The following is a 16,158-nucleotide window of genomic DNA, read 5'->3' on the forward strand; positions in this document are numbered from 1 at the left end:
GTTAAAGAAATGCCTAACTCACAAATGAGATGAATACTGAATTTTGCAAATGATACCTTTTCCGCCCTGACCTCATCTTTTCATTACGCTTAAATGCTTAAAATCATTCACTTGACAAAAACGAAAGGTGGCATTTGACTGTCTTCCCCTAACTGAAAAACCCCTCCATAAGTGTGTGTCTTCAGTAATGTCGTCAATATTAAGCAAAAAGACGTTACCATCAGCTCAAATCTGTGCCGTGGCGGCGCTCTCCGTGGTGCTGAACGTTGCGCCAGCATCACCTCACCTCGACGATAACTGAAGTTTTACGCAGGGGCAGCACCATAGTAAGTCACTATAGCATTTATAAGTCAATACATATTTGCAATGAAAATATTTTTCATAGCTCCTCACATTTAACCATCCCCTGAAATCGTTGTCATGTATCAAGGCGATTCCGTTAGCAGCTTACTTAAAACAATTGTCTGGCAGGTTAGAGCTTTTAAGGGTCGATGAAATAATATAACAGGAACTTCTTTCCTTCTCGAACTTTGACCAAAAAGTTGAGGAAAAACGGCATTGGCTAATCCAAACATTTCGTCATGGTAAAGCTTAATTGGGAAAATGCTGATGAATAAAGTAAAAAAAAAAACTGCCCTCTACTCGGTCTGCATGTATTTTCAAAAATGATCCAACAAAAAAAAAAAATTGATATGAAATTCAAATACATGAAAAGTAGCATGTAAAAATGCCATCTATTCGTCTATAGTTGTCTGCATCAGAGTCCATTAAAGTGTATCACTCGTTTTTGAAATCAAAGGCACCTAACTGCCAGGGAAAATGTTAACAAATACGTAAATGAATATTAAAAATGCGCAAATGAATAAGAGTGAGAACTTACCATGAAACGACTTTGGAGGCAACAGGTAGAAGCCGGGGGATACAGGTGGTGTCTGTCTGCGCCGTCAAGTCTATTCTCCAACTCAGTTTGTCCTCTGCAGGTCGATGCACTTTGCTTCCAAACTCGACACAGGTGATTTATATAGTTTTAGCGGCACCGGAGGCGGGAGGGGCTACAACGCGCACGCGAAGCCAAAAACACACACGTGTTTGTGTGCGCCTGTGCGCGCGCGCGCGTGTGTGTGAAGCCAAAAATGCGTCAAATGGTGATGACGATGGAGACATTAGGAACACGCCAGTCACGCAATCAGTCTTCTTTATTTGATGGAGTCAACAGATGACATTTCGGGTCCTCACACTCATCAGTGGAGAATAATATGTTTTCTGAATTCGCTTGTTTCCTGCTTCCCAGACTTAGTTCCAGCTGTCATGGCACCCCATGACCTCCTGAATAAGAAAAGGGAAATCATGAAATTCAATAAAATATCACTTTTTTTCACTTTTGCTAAAATATTGTGATTTGGGGCAACACTATAGCAAGAGTACAGAGGGCACCAGCTGTGTGGAATAAATTGATGATACTGACTCATTAATTGTCACATGTTTATATGATCAGCTGGACTTTGTATGTTTTTAAAAGAAAATAAATGTAATTTTGAATGGATTAGATTGAAATGTGGAGATATCAGATATCTCACAAGTTTTGTACAGTATGATTCTAAGGATATTAAGTTGTAACATAACTATTTTGAGGTTAAACTTATGGATGCAAGATTTATTATGGAGCAGTAAATTATCAACATGACATTGAGAAATTTGTACATCAGCTATTTATCAGTACCTGCAAAATTCTAGTAGTATAAAGAACTGATGATAAGAAGCCAAGCAAGCTTGGCTTGAATTAACAAGAACAGCATCTACAACTCTGACACAGTAAGTGGCCGTTTGTACCTTGAAAGTTGTTTTTTGATACACCAATAAACACAGAGAAGAAAGAGAAGAAGAACAGCAACAAGATGTGCAAGATACGGAATATGGATATGGAAATCGTAATCATCCATCCCTGCTCACTACATGTGAGCATTAATTGCCCTCAAGTGCACATACACTGCAGGTTAGCCTTTTTGTACAATACAAAAATGTGAAATAATCTGTTATCTTGTCCGTATCGGCCATGAGAAACAGGTAATATTTGGTTATCAGCTGAAAAATATGCATATTGCGCATTCCTAGTTCCATATATTTACTCTGATATACTCAAAACTGTGCAGACTTTCTTGATGATGATTTAACAGGGTGCACCAAGCTGGTCTGATTCCTGCCACTAGGTGGATTATGAGACTGACAGACAGACAGCCATGAAGCCATTTCATTGGAAAGTAGCTGCACCAGGGTGAATAATGAAGTGTGATGACGCAGAGTCTTGACGCACAAACACACATGTGCTCTAGTTTGGTACATGACGTTTCTTTCTAGCCTTCCTCAGGTATCTACCTCCTGTGTGACCTTCTCCCTTTTGTGAATTGGCTTTTTCATATTATGACATCAGTGTTTTGTGGTACCGATCGTCCTATAACAGCTGCATGTCCGGTCTATAGCTGCAGCTCAAGACCACATCTGCTGCTACATATAACTCTGGAAGGTTAACTTTTGAGGTAGAATTTGTGATGTTCACCTGGCTAACACATGATGTATATGTACTGTAAGGATACCTCCAAATCGCCATCATTTCAGTTTTTTGTCTCTTTCAGAACGAACATCTCTCACCATCTCTCACCATGAGGGTGCTTGGAAACAGGTTTAGTGTCGTAGGGCACAATGTCAGGAAGGGATGATACAAAAATAAAGTAGAATGGCATTCAGTAGAACTCATACCTCAGCCTTATTTTATTAAATAATAATAATTAATAATATTTTTCTAAACCTAACCAGTGGTTTATTTGCTTATACCCAACCAGATAAACAGTGATATCACAACATGAAACTGAAAACTGAACACGAAAAGTTAAGTTTCAACATGTCTGAGGTTTGAAGGAAAGTACATTTATTCTGGAGATTGGGTCTGATCAAGGTGGGTTACTTGCCATCCCTACCAACTGCCCAGCTCTCTCCAAAGGGTCTGGGTGCAACCAAATGAACTCCTGTCCAGTGGTCTTTCAGTGGAAAGGAGGAATAATAAACTGACAATTCTATCCTCAGAAAAATGATCATACTGTGAAAGCAATCTATTACAACCCAAATGTATGTTTCTTGTTAATGTTCTCTTGTGACTGTAGCTTATTATGTCAGTAAAAGAGGAAGCCAGTTGAAATAGTATTAGGGCAAGAAAGTCCACATAGGAAGGAGGTCGATGATGGATGATTGGGTCAAACAAGTATAGGACTTTCACAGAGAAAACTGCCATCCAATGTGAAACCAAGAGTCAATGATGAGTAAATTGAACTTGGTAACTAAGTGAAAACACATTATTGCTATGCCACGAAATGTTCCATTTTCACACAGATCATGAGTTCTAGGGTCACTTTAGCCATGTCTATCACAATTTAGGACCAAATGAAACTACAGAATATTACAAAGGAGTATTAGGGCCAGCCCAAAAAAAGAAAAAAAAAAAAAAAAGCCAGCCAAAAAAATAACGCAGTACAAAGAATAAGAAGCAGGCAAAAAAAAATTCTGTCACAAGAAAAAAAAAAAAAAAAAAAAGGTCAGGCAAAAAAAAAAATCAAGCACAAGAAAAAAACAAAACAAAGCCAGGCGAAAAAAAAAAGGAAAAATGACAGTAGCCGGCTGGACATCTGTGGAGTGTGAAGGTGATTTTCTGAAGTGGTGAAACTGTATTCATAACTGATGAATGTATCATATCAATAACGTAAAGCCTATTCTTTATGGACATTACCAACCTTGTTGAGTTCAAGTCTTCAACCTATCTACAAGCCTATTAGCTAATGTTAGATAGCTTGTTTCTACCTTGATTATTGTAACTTTTCAGTTAAAGCTAGGGTCTACAATCCTGGAGAGCTAGCAAGCGAGCTAGCAAGATTTGAAAGTGGCACTTCCTCTAAGCTCCACCCCCCCTCCCCATCCCATCAGTGCTCCGTGCAAAGCCACGCCCTCACAAACTTGAACGTGGCAGTGGGACTCAGCAGGGAGAAGGAGATGCTGGAGCATGACGCAGCAATTCAGCACGGAGCAGACAGGAAGTAAAGCGTCGAAAAAAACCCAGCAACATCCGATTACTTTTCAAAATAAAACACCAGACACCAGCACCCATCGTGAGGCCAGCTGAATACGTTACTTACTGCAGTCAAGCCACCCTCACCCCACTTACTTTGCAGTGCCTGTATATAGGCGACATTACGGTAATGCAGTGCCAGAACAAAATTAAAAATAAAAGGAGACACTTATGAAGGCAGTCTGCAATTTCACACAAATACAATCAATCAGCCAGTCTGTTAATTGATTGATGAATTATTTAAACGATTAGTTAATTACTTAATTGAGCATTTAAGGAATTAATTAATTGATAATTTAATTCATATTACCATCCTTATTCTGATCACACTGAAGCTGTAGAAGATGTGGGCCATGACATTTCATCTGTTTGTACAATTAGTCCAACATAAAAATAAACACAATAGCTGGAGTTTCTGATGAGAATTTCAAAATAAAAGCCCACTTAATAGTCAAATATTTTCAATATTTCTCTCAAATTCAGATCCACATTAAGAGGAAACTACCAGTTTCCACATATTCATTTCACTTCAGACTGATAGAACTCAACCTCAGAGACTCACTCATGATTCCAGGAAGTTCTGGTGTGGATTTTCAAAATAAAAGCCCTGTCAAATCTGTCACTTTCGCTAATATTTCCCTTTGATTTCAGATTTACATAAAAAGAAAACTACCCGTTTCCACAGACTCATTTCTGTTCAGACGGATAGTTCTCGACCTTAGAGAGTTATTAATGTAATTCCAGAATGGTCTGATGTGGATTTTCAAAATCAAAGCCCTCTGGAAACTGAGATTTTTGATAATTTTTCCTTTTGATTTCAGATTGACTTTAAAAGAACACTACCTGTTTCCACAGACTCATTTCACGTCGGACTGATAGTACTCAATGTCAGAGTAGCACTCAGATAATTCCAGGAGGATCTGATGTGGATTTTCAAAATTAAAGCCCTCTAAAATGTGATTTTCGATGATATTTTCCTTTGATTTCAGATTTACTTTAAAAGAAAATTGCTTGTTTCCACAGACTGATTTCTGTTCAGACTGATAGTACTCAACGTCACAGTTGCAACCAGATAATTCCAGGAGGATCTGATGTGGATTTTCAAAATTAAAGCCCTCTAAAATGTGACATTTTTGCCAACATTTCCCTTTGATTTCAGATTTACTTTAAAAGAAAACCACCTGTTTCCACAGACTCGTTTCACTTCAGACTGATAGTACTCAATGTCAAAGTTGCACTCAGTTAATTCCAGGAACTGATGTGGATTTTCAAAATTAAAGCACTTTGAAAATTGAGATTGTTGATAATATTTCCTTTTGATTTCAGATTTACTTTAAAAGAAAACTACCTGTTTCCACAAACTCATTTGTGTTCAGATTGATAGTACTTCAAGTCAGAGTGTCACTCATGTAGTTCCAGGATGTTCTGATGTGGATTTTCAAAGTTAAAGCCCTCTAAAATGTGACATTCAGACTTACTTTAAAAAAAAAAAAACTACCTGTTTCCACAGACTCATTTCTGTTCAGACTGATAGTACTCAACGTCAGAGTTGCAACCAGATAATTCCAGGAGGATCTGATGTGGATTTTCAAAATTTTCAAAATCCCAATAAAATACATTTACATTTGTAGTGAAAACGTGATAATGTGTCGAAAAGTTCAAGGGGGATGAATACTTTTAGAAGGAACTGTATACAGACAATATCATTTAAATTCAAATGAACAAATCCACACATATAATAGGCAAACTAAAGAACAATGAAGCAAACTATTTAAAGGGAGAGGGACTAGCACTGGTAAAAGACTGTAAAACTATAAGCAAACAAGGCAGAAGATAAAAATCTGGCCAACATGGGCCAGGTGAGGGAGCACACGTGGCAGACAGACAAGGAAGAAACACTTTGCGACTGAAACAACAGGACATGGTAGTCTTCCGGGGTGACTGGGTTGGTGAAATTGGCCCTGCTGAAAGAGGTGTTCATGTCAATCTGAATTTGGAGGGAAAATAATGCTTAAATAATTTGAGAACAACTCTGAGGTTGAATACCATCAGACTGAAGTGAAATTAGTCTGTGGACACCGGCAGATTCCCTCCAATATCAATCTGTATTTGAAGGAAATATTATAAATATTTTGCGTTTCACAGGGCTTAAATTTTGAAAATCCACATCAGCTCCTCCTGGAATTATCTGAGTGCAACTCTGACGTTGAGTACTATCACTCTGAAGTGAAATGAGTCTGTGGAAACAGGTACTGTTCTTTTAAAGTAAATCTGAAATCAAAGGAAAATATCAGCAAAAAAGTCACATTTTAGAGGGCCAATTTTGAAAATCCACATAAGATCTTCCTGGAATTATCTGGTTGCAACTCTGACGTTGAGTACTATCAATCTGAACGGAAATCAGTCTGTGGAAACAGGCAATTTTCTTTTAAAGTAAATCTGAAATCAAAGGAAAATATCAGCAAAAAAGTCACATTTTAGAGGGCCAATTTTGAATATCCACATCAGAACTTCCTGGAACTACATGAGTGACACTCTGAGTTGGAGTACTATAAGTCTGAGGTGAAATGTGTCTATGGAAATAGGCAGAGTGCTTTTTAAGTAAATCTGAAATCAAAAGGAAATATTATCAACAATCTCCATTTTCAGAGTGCTTTAATTTGGAAAATCCACATCAGATCCTCCTGGAATTAACTGAGTGCAACTCTGACATTGAGTGCTATCAGTCTGACGTGAAATGAGTTTATGGAAACAGGTAGTTTTCTTTTAAAGTTAATCTGAAATAAAGGGAAATATTAGCAAAAATGACACATTTGACAGGGCTTTCATTTTGAAAATCCACATCAGAACTTCCTGAAATTATCTGAGTGCAACTCTGAGGTTGGGTTCTATCAGTCTGAAGTGAAATGTGTCTGTGGAAACAGGTAGTTTTCTTTTAAAGTAAATCTGAAATCAAAGGAAAATATCATCAAAAATCACATTTTAGAGGGCTTTAATTTTGAAAATCCACATCAGATCCTCATGGAATTATCTGGGTGCAACTCTAACGTTGAGTACTATCAATCTGAACAGAAATGAGTCTGTGGAAACAGGTAGTTTTCTTTTAAAGTAAATCTGAAATCAAAAGGAAATATTATCAACAATCTCAATTTTCAGAGTGCTTTAATTTTGAAAATCCACATCAGACCTTTCTGGAATTAGACTAATAACTTTCTAAGGTGGAGAACTATCAATCTGAACACAAATGAGTTTGTGGAAACAGGTAGTTTTCCTTTAAAGTAAATCTGAAATCATAAGGAAATATTATCAACAATCTCAATTTTCAGAGTGCTTTAATTATGAAAATCCACATCAGAACTTCCTGGAATTATGTGAGTGCAACCCTGACATTGAGTACTATCAGTCTGAAGTGAAATGAGTCTGTGGAAACAGGTAGTTTTCTTTTAAAGTTAATCTGAAATAAAGGGAAATATTAGCAAAAATGACACATTTGACAGGGCTTTAATTTTGAAAATCCACATCAGAACTTCCTGAAATTATCTGAGTGCAACTCTGAGGTTGGGTTCTATCAGTCTGAAGTGAAATGTGTCTGTGGAAACAGGTAGTTTTCTTTTAAAGTAAATCTGAAATCAAAGGGAGATGTTGGCAAAAATGTCACATTTTAGAGGGCTTTAATTTTGAAAATCCACATCAGATCCTCCTGGAATTATCTGGTTGCAACTCTGACGTTGAGTACTAACAGTCTGAAGAGAAATGAGGCTGTGGAAACAGGTAGTGTTCTTTTAAAGTAAATCTGAAATCAAAGGGAAATATTGGCAAAAATGTCACATTTTAGAAGGCTTTAATTTTGAAAATCCACATCAGAACTTCCTGGAATTATGTGAGTGCAACCCTGACATTGAGTACTATCAGTCTGAAGTGAAATGAGTCTTTGGAAACAGGTAGTGTTCTTTTAAAGTTAATCTGAAATCAAAAGGAAATATTATCAAAAATCTCAGTTTCCAGAGGGCTTTGATTTTGAAAATCAACATCAGACCATTCTGGAATTACATTAATAACTCTCTAAGGTCGAGAACTATCAGTCTGAACAGAAATGAGTCTGTGGAAACGGGTAGTTTTCTTTTTATGTAAATCTGAAATCAAAGGGAAATATTAGCGAAAGTGACAGATTTGACAGGGCTTTTATTTTGAAAATCCACATCAGAACTTTCTGAAATTATCTGAGTGCAACTCTGAGGTTAGGTTCTATCAGTCTGAAGTGAAATGTGTCTGTGGAAACAGGTAGTTTTCTTTTAAAGTAAATCTGAAATCAAAGGAAAATATCATCAAAAACCACATTTTATAGGGCTTTAATTTTGAAAATCCACATCAGATCCTCATGGAATTATCTGGGTGCAGCTCTGACGTTGAGTACTATCAATCTGAACAGAAATGAGTCTGTGGAAACAGGTAGTTTTCTTTTAAAGTAAATCTGAAATCAAAAGGAAATATTACCATCCATCCATCCATCCATTATCTGTACATTATATGTACGCCGCTTAATCCTCTGCAGGGTCGCGGGGGGGCTGGAGTCTATCCCAGCTGACTTAGGGCGAAGGCAGGGGACACCCTGGACAGGTCGCCAGTCTATCACTTAAGAGAGGGGGAGTGACACGCAGCAAAGGGACCCGGGCCGGGAGTCGAACCCGGATCCGCTGCAGAGCCTCGGCACATGGGTCGTGCACGCTACTAACCAAGCTAAGCGGCGCCCCAGGAAATATTACCAACAATCTCAATTTTCAGAGTGCTTTAATTTTGAAAATCCACATCAGACCTTTCTGGAATTAGACTAATAACTCTCTAAGGTGGAGAACTATCAATCTGAACACAAATGAGTTTGTGGAAACAGGTAGTTTTCTTTTAAAGGTGACATATTATGCTCATTTCTGCTTCCTGACATGGTTCCCTGATGTCTAAATGGAATATTAGTAACATGCTTTGGTCGAAAAAGCTTAAGGATTGAGCACAGCAAGGTTCTTGAAACACCAGTTTCACAGCCCTCCTCCAGGCAGCCGGTTTTAGTGCCTCTCCCTTTAAATGCTAATGAGCTACTATATGCACCGCCCAAAGATGTATTTTCGCCGCCCACCTCTCCCTGCCTGCGGAAGACGTGAGAGCGGCATTGTGTGACCATGGCAACCATAGACATACACTATATTACCAAAAGTATTCGCTCACCTGCCTTTACTCATTCTATGAACTGAAGTGCCATCCCATTCCTAACTCATAGAATTCAATATGATGTCGGTCCACCTTTTGCAGCTATTACAGCTTCAACTCTTCTGGGAAGACTGTCCACAAGGTTGAGGAGAGTGTTTATAGGAATTTTTGACCATTCTTCCAAAAGCGCATTGGTGAGGTCACACACTGATGTTGGTCGAGAAGGCCTGGCTCTCAGTCTCCGCTCTAATTCATCCCAAAGGTGTTCTATCGGGTTCAGGTCAGGACTCTGTGCAGGCCAGTCAAGTTCATCCACACCAGACTCTGTCATCCACGTCTTTATGGACCTTGCTTTGTGCACTGGTGCACAGTCATGTTGGAAGAGGAAGGGGCCCGCTCCAAACTGTTCCCACAAGGTTGGGAGCATGGAATTGTCCAAAATGTTTTGGTATCCTGAAGCATTCAATGTTCCTTTCACTGGAACTAAGGGGCCAAGCCCAGCTCCTGAAAAACAACCCCATACCATAATTCCTCCTCCACCAAATTTCACAGTTGGCACAATGCAATCTGAAATGTACCGTTCTCCTGGCAACCTCCAAACCCAGACTCGTCCATCAGATTGCCAGATGGAAAAGCGTGATTCATCACTCCAGAGAACGCGTCTCCACTGCTCTAGAGGCCAGTGACGGCGTGCTTTACACCATTGCATCCGACGCCTTGCATTGCACTTGGTGATGTGTGGCTTGGCTGCAGTTGCTCGGCCATGGAAACCCATTCCATGAAGCTCTCTGCGTACTGTACTTGGGCTAATCTGAAGGTCACATGAAGTTTGTAGCTCTCTAGCAATTGACTGTGCAGAAAGTCGGCGACCTCTTTGCACTATGCGCTTCAGCATCCGCTGACCCCTCTCCGTCACTTTACGTGGCCTACCACTTCGTGGCTGAGTTGCTGTTGTTCCCAAACGCTTCCATTTTGTTATAATAGAGCTGACAGTTGACTGTGGAATATTTAGGAGCGAGGAAATTTCACGACTGGATTTGTTGCACAAGTGGCATCCTATGACAGTTCCACGCTGGAATTCACTGAGCTCCTGAGAGCGGCCCATTCTTTCACAAATGTCTTGTTTCACAGTCTGCATGCCTGAGTGCTTGAATTTATACACCTGGGGCCAGGCCAAGTGATTAGAACACCTGATTCTGATCATTTGAATGGGTGAGCGAATACTTTTGGTAATATAGTGTATAAACATAGACATATAAAGAGTAGACGCCGCAACGGCTGCCGGGCAGTGAGAAATGCGGCGGCCATCTTGGGGCGGTCATTCTACTCCGTGTTGAATGAACGTAAGCTACTGAGAAGAACGAAGAAAAGAGAATAATAAATAAGTTTGAGTTGAGAAGCAGGGAGAAAAGATGCCGCAGCATTGCGCAGCTTATTCCTGCTCTAATCGCCGGACTTTATTGAACAGGAGTCGGGGGATTACTTTTCACAAGTAAGATTTAACATTACTATTTGTTGTCTTTTGTAACGATTTTCCGCCATACGTATCAATTTTTACAAATCAGTTTTCTACCAAATCTCCTTCTTTCATTTTGAAGGTTTCCCAAAGACAAAGATGTGAGGAAGAAGTGGGAAGTGGCACTGAGGAGGGAAGGATTCACTGCAAGTGATAAATCCGTGCTTTGCTCTGAACATTTTAAGCAGGGGGATTTTGATAGGACAGGTCAGATTGTCCAACTCAGAAATGGTGTTATTCCATCCATCTTCAACTTTCCTGTTCACCTCCAAATAGTAGGTGTATCATCATAAGGCTATTAGCATTCATAAAAGTAAATATTCTATTATCAATCACAGGGCAGGGTGAGATACTTATCCCTGTATATTCTTTTCAAGTATTATGCTTCTTCATTTTAGCCGGAAAAGTGCAGGACTACCGCTACCTCCAGAAGAGCTGAAGAGAGCCTGTTCATGGCCTTTCAGGATGCCCCAGAAACTGCACCCTCACACCCACAACTTCAGCCTAATAATGTGATTATTTCTACTTTAACCATAATATCATAATGGTCCTAGACATATTAAAATCTCACTTGTTTGCTGCCACTCATATTAAACACACTCACAAATAAACCCATACACACACAATTGAAGAATGTTGAACATGCATTCCTGGCGCACACACACACACACACACACAGTCCTGGCAGTGGTTTTGACATGTGATGACTATATGAAAGGCCATACACTAGTGGTGTCAATGTGATGTGATGTGTCATGTTCATCCCCCTCTCTCTACTAGGATCATGGCTATGCCTTGCCTGCCTCTCCTACCTCTCTTAAGGCCAGATTCACTGAAACCTTAGCAAGAGTGGAAAGTCTGGAGCGAGAGAAGAAGAATGCCATGGCCAGAGAAAAGAGGGCAAAGATCACAGTGAAGAGTCTTTTGTGGGATTTGAGGGAAAAAAAACCTCATTAATGATGAGCTCAAAGAGAAGCTGGAATTCTACTAAGGTAAGATGAAATTAGCACTTTGAAATACATGTATATGTTATTCTTATACTCTTTATTAAACTCCTTAGTTAATATCTGTAGGGGACTTATTGATTTTTGCTCATAAAATTTCAGATCTTCAGATAGACTTCATGGCAAAACAGAGTCATGAGTACACAAAGGACTACAGAGAGTTTGCGCTCACACTCCATCTACATGGTCCAAAGGCATACCAATATCTCAGAGAGACTCAGCATTTTCCCCTCCCACATCCACAAACATTACAAAGGTAGTTTTAATGTTGTCTGATTGAATTTTTGGAAATGACTGATGCAAACATGTTGAAAATAAATAAATAACTACTTCTCTGTTTTTTTACAGGTGGCTGCGTTCAGTGGATGACAAGCCTGGCCTGAACAAAATGATGCTGGATATGCTGGAGAGAAGATGCCAGGAAGACCAGGCTAAATATGGATGTGTTGCACTCATGTTGGATGCCATGGCCATCAGAAAACATGTGCAATATAATCAGAATCAGAATCAGAATCAGAATCAGAAAAAGCTTTATTGCCAAGTACGATGTTACACATACGAGGAATTTGTTGTGGTGATATTGGTGCATGCATCAAATAACTATTAAGTGAAAATATAACAAATTAACAATATAAACTATTTAAAGAATAGAAAATATAACAAATTAACAATATAAACTATTTTAAAAAGTAGAAAATATAACTATACAATATAAATATATATACACAATCTGTTTTTTGGGTAAAAGGATAAAAAGGAGCAGACCAGCTGGCAGTGAACAATTACAAGAATGATGTGCAAATGAAAATGTGCAAATGAACAGGATGTTCAAGGTGAGCGTTAATGTAACGCATAAAGTTATGGTGCTGTCAGTGTGACAGTAGAGTCAGTGGTAGAGGTGGAGTGTGAGGAGTGTCAGGGGGGATTCAGGCCTTGTTGATAAGGCTGACAGCAGACGGGAAGAAACTGTTCTTGTGGCGTGAGGTTTTGGTCCTGATGGACCGCAGCCTCCTGCCAGAGGGGAGTGTCTCAAAGAGTTTGTGACCGGGATGGGAGGGATCAGCAACAATCTTTCCTGCACGCCTCAGGGTCCTGGAGGTGTACAGGTCCTGAAGAGATGGGAGGTTGCAGCCAATCACCTTCTCTGCTGACCGAATGACACGCTGCAGCCTGCCCTTGTCCTTGGCGGTGGCAGCAGCGTACCAGATGGTGATGGAGGAGGTGAGGATGGACTCAATGATGGCTGTGTAGAAGTGCACCATCATTGTCTTCGGCAGACTGAATTTCTGCAGCTGCCGCAGGAAGTACATCCTCTGCTGTGCTTTCTTGGTGAGGGAGCTAATGTTCAGCTCCCACTTGAGGTCCTGGGAGATGATTGTTCCCAGGAAGCGGAAAGACTCCACAGTGTCAATAGTGGAGTCACAGAGGGTGATGGGGGCAGGTGAGGCTGAGTTCTTCCTGTAGTCCACAACCATCTCCACTGTCTTTAGAGCATTGAGCTCAAGGCTGTTCTGGTTACACCAGGTCACCAGGTGGTCAACCTCCCACCTGTAGGCGGACTCGTCACCATCAGAGATGAGTCCGATGAGGGTGGTGTCGTCCGCAAACTTCAGGAGCTTGACGGACTGGTGACTGGAGGTGCAGCTGTTGGTGTACAGGGAGAAGAGCAGAGGAGAAAGAACACAGCCCTGGGGGGATCCGGTACTGATAGTCTGTGCATCGGAGATGTGTTTTCCCAGCTTTACACACTGTTTCCTGTCTGACAGGAAGTCAGTAATCCACCTGCAGGTGGAGTCAGGCACGTTCAGCTGGGAGAGCTTCTCCTGTAGCAGAGCTGGGATGATGGTGTTGAAAGCAGAGCTGAAATCCACAAACAGGATCCTGGCGTAGGTTCCTGTAGAGTCCAGGTGCTGGAGGATATAGTGGAGGGCCAGGTTGACAGCATCGTCTACAGACCTGTTGGCTCTGTAGGCAAACTGCAGGGGGTCCAGGAGAGGGTCGGTGATGTCCTTGAGGTGAGAGAGCACAAGGCGCTCAAAGGACTTCATGACCACAGAGGTCAGGGCGACGGGTCTGAAGTCGTTAAGTCCGGTGGTCCTTGGCTTCTTGGGGACAGGGATGATGGTTGAGGTCTTGAAGCAGGCTGGCACGTGACAGGTCTCCAGTGAGGTGTTAAAAATGTCTGTGAACACTGGGGACAGCTGATCAGCACAGTGCTTCAGGGAGGATGGGGAGACCGAATCCGGTCCAGCAGCTTTCCGGGGGTTCTGTCTCTTGAAGAGTTTGTTGACGTCCCTCTCATGGATGGAAAGAGTCGTCACTGAGGAGGGTGGGGAGGGGGGGCCCATTAAGGTGGGCATTGGTGGAGGTGACTGGAGTTGGAGCTGGAGCTGTTGGGAGGTGTCGTGGGGGATGGTGTCAGGACTGTCCCTTTGTCTTTCAAAGCGGCAGTAGAACTCGTTCAGGTCGTTGGCTAGGCGTCGGTCGTTAATGGAGTGGGGGGTTTTAGGCTTGTAGTTGGTGATCTGCCTGAGCCCTTTCCAGACAGACGCAGAGTCGTTAGCTGAGAACTGGTGTTGGAGCTTCTCAGAGTACTGTCGTTTAGCCTCTTTCACCGCCTTGCTAAACTTGTACTTCGCCTCTTTGAATCTGTCTTTGTCCCCACTCCTGAAGGCCTCTTCCTTTGCAAGCCTTAGCTGTCTGAGTTTGGCTGTGAACCAGGGTTTGTCATTGTTGTAACTCACCCTGGTCCGTGTTGGAACACAGCAGTCTTCACAGAAGCTGATGTATGACGTCACAGCCTCTGTGTACTCATCCAGACTGTTGGTAGCAGTCCTGAACACATCCCAGTCAGTAGAGTCCAAACACGCCTGGAGATCCTCCACAGCTTCACTGGTCCACGTCTTTGAAGTCCTCACTACAGGTTTGCAGAGCTTTAGTTTCTGCCTGTATGCAGGAATCAGGTGGAGCATGACGTGGTCAGAGTGACCCAGTGCAGCACGGGGGACGGCGTGATAAGCATCTCTGACTGTGGTGTAACAGTGATCCAGAATTTTCCCCTCTCTGGTCGGGCATTTAACAAACTGTCTGTATTTAGGGAGATCGTGGGTGAGGTTACCTTTGTTAAAGTCTCCAGAGACAATAACCAAAGAGTCCGGGTTGGTCCGCTCCACACACAGTATCTGGTCGGCGAGCATGCGCTGTGCGTCCTGCACGTTGGCCTGCGGCGGGATGTAAACACCGACCAGAATGAATGAAGCGAACTCACGGGGTGAATAAAACGGCTTGCAGTTAATCCACATACCCAGTCAATGTCTGGATTTGTGGACATGGGTGATGGAAGCAGTGAGACTGATGTTGCTACTGAGGCTCTTGTGTTCATGGTGGTTGGCCTACAAGGACATTGGAAAGCTCCCATTGCATACTACCTGACTAAGTCTCTGTCTCCAGAAACACAAAGGGTCCTTCTCAGTCATGCTTTGGAGGAGCTGCATGCACGGGGCATTCGGGTGGTATGTGTAACAATGGATGGGCATGCCTCCAATGTCACCATGTGCAACCAACTTGGGTGTGAGCTGAAGGGAGACCCTCAAGTGCCACTTCAAACCAGTTTCCCGCATCCGGGGACTGGTGAGAAAGTATTTATAATGATGGACGCTTGCCACATGCTCAAGTTGGCACGTAATATGTTGCAGGTAAATGATGATTGTTGTAGCTCTTTAGATTATGCCTCTGCTAATAATGGTTATATTTATCCATCTATTGTTGTAATTAATCTGCACAGTAATGGCTGGACGTGATGATCAATGTTTTGCTGTTTGTACTTGTTTGAGCAGTGACTGATTCTTACTCTGCAGGCATACAGTCCAATTGCAACAACCACCGGACAGATCAATTGGAGGTACATCCGTCATCTCAATGATGTGCAAATCAAAGATGGACTGCATGCTGCCAATAAAATTACAGACAAACATGTCTATTTTGAGAACCAAAAGATGAGGGTGAGCTTGGCTGCGCAGACACTGAGTCGCTCTGTGGCAGTGGCCCTCCGCACAATGAGGGACCTTGGGTACTCTCAGTTTAAAGACTGTGAGGCAACGGCAGAATTCATTGAGGTAATATTGGTAATTATAAAACCAAGTATGTTTTTTTTTTTTTCATAATTCATCAAAAATTGATTTGAGCATCAGGATAGTTAATTCTAGATAATTCTGACTGACTCTAAATTCAACATGCAAATATTGTCATAAAGTGATAATGCACATTCTTTATAAATACAAAGGTTTGTACATATCCTTATACATACCTTCAAAAATTTTAGAGCTATA

General features: G+C 41.4%; 2 protein-coding genes across 2 annotated transcripts in view; one reads left to right on the forward strand and one right to left on the reverse strand.

The window, feature by feature from the left end:
• pyya (peptide YYa) overlaps window positions 1-1,168 on the reverse strand; it is a 7,578-nt gene extending 6,410 nt beyond the window's left edge. Inside the window, exon 1 of the mRNA XM_037089095.1 lies at window positions 881-1,168. Coding sequence (XP_036944990.1) covers window positions 881-883 — 3 coding nt within the window. The 5' untranslated portion in view covers window positions 884-1,168. The remainder of the gene's footprint in view (window positions 1-880) is intronic.
• Window positions 1,169-10,659: 9,491 nt separating this feature from the next.
• On the forward strand, window positions 10,660-11,817 carry LOC119014268 (THAP domain-containing protein 6-like). The gene is given in 5 exon segments (XM_037089279.1): window positions 10,660-10,802; window positions 10,909-11,101; window positions 11,225-11,338; window positions 11,607-11,768; window positions 11,770-11,817. Coding segments are annotated over 5 exon segments (597 nt in total). The 5' UTR covers window positions 10,660-10,722.
• The last annotated feature ends 4,341 nt before the right edge of the window (window positions 11,818-16,158 follow it).

The sequence above is a fragment of the Acanthopagrus latus genome, chromosome 23 (assembly GCF_904848185.1).
Source record: "Acanthopagrus latus isolate v.2019 chromosome 23, fAcaLat1.1, whole genome shotgun sequence".
NCBI lineage: Eukaryota > Metazoa > Chordata > Actinopteri > Spariformes > Sparidae > Acanthopagrus > Acanthopagrus latus.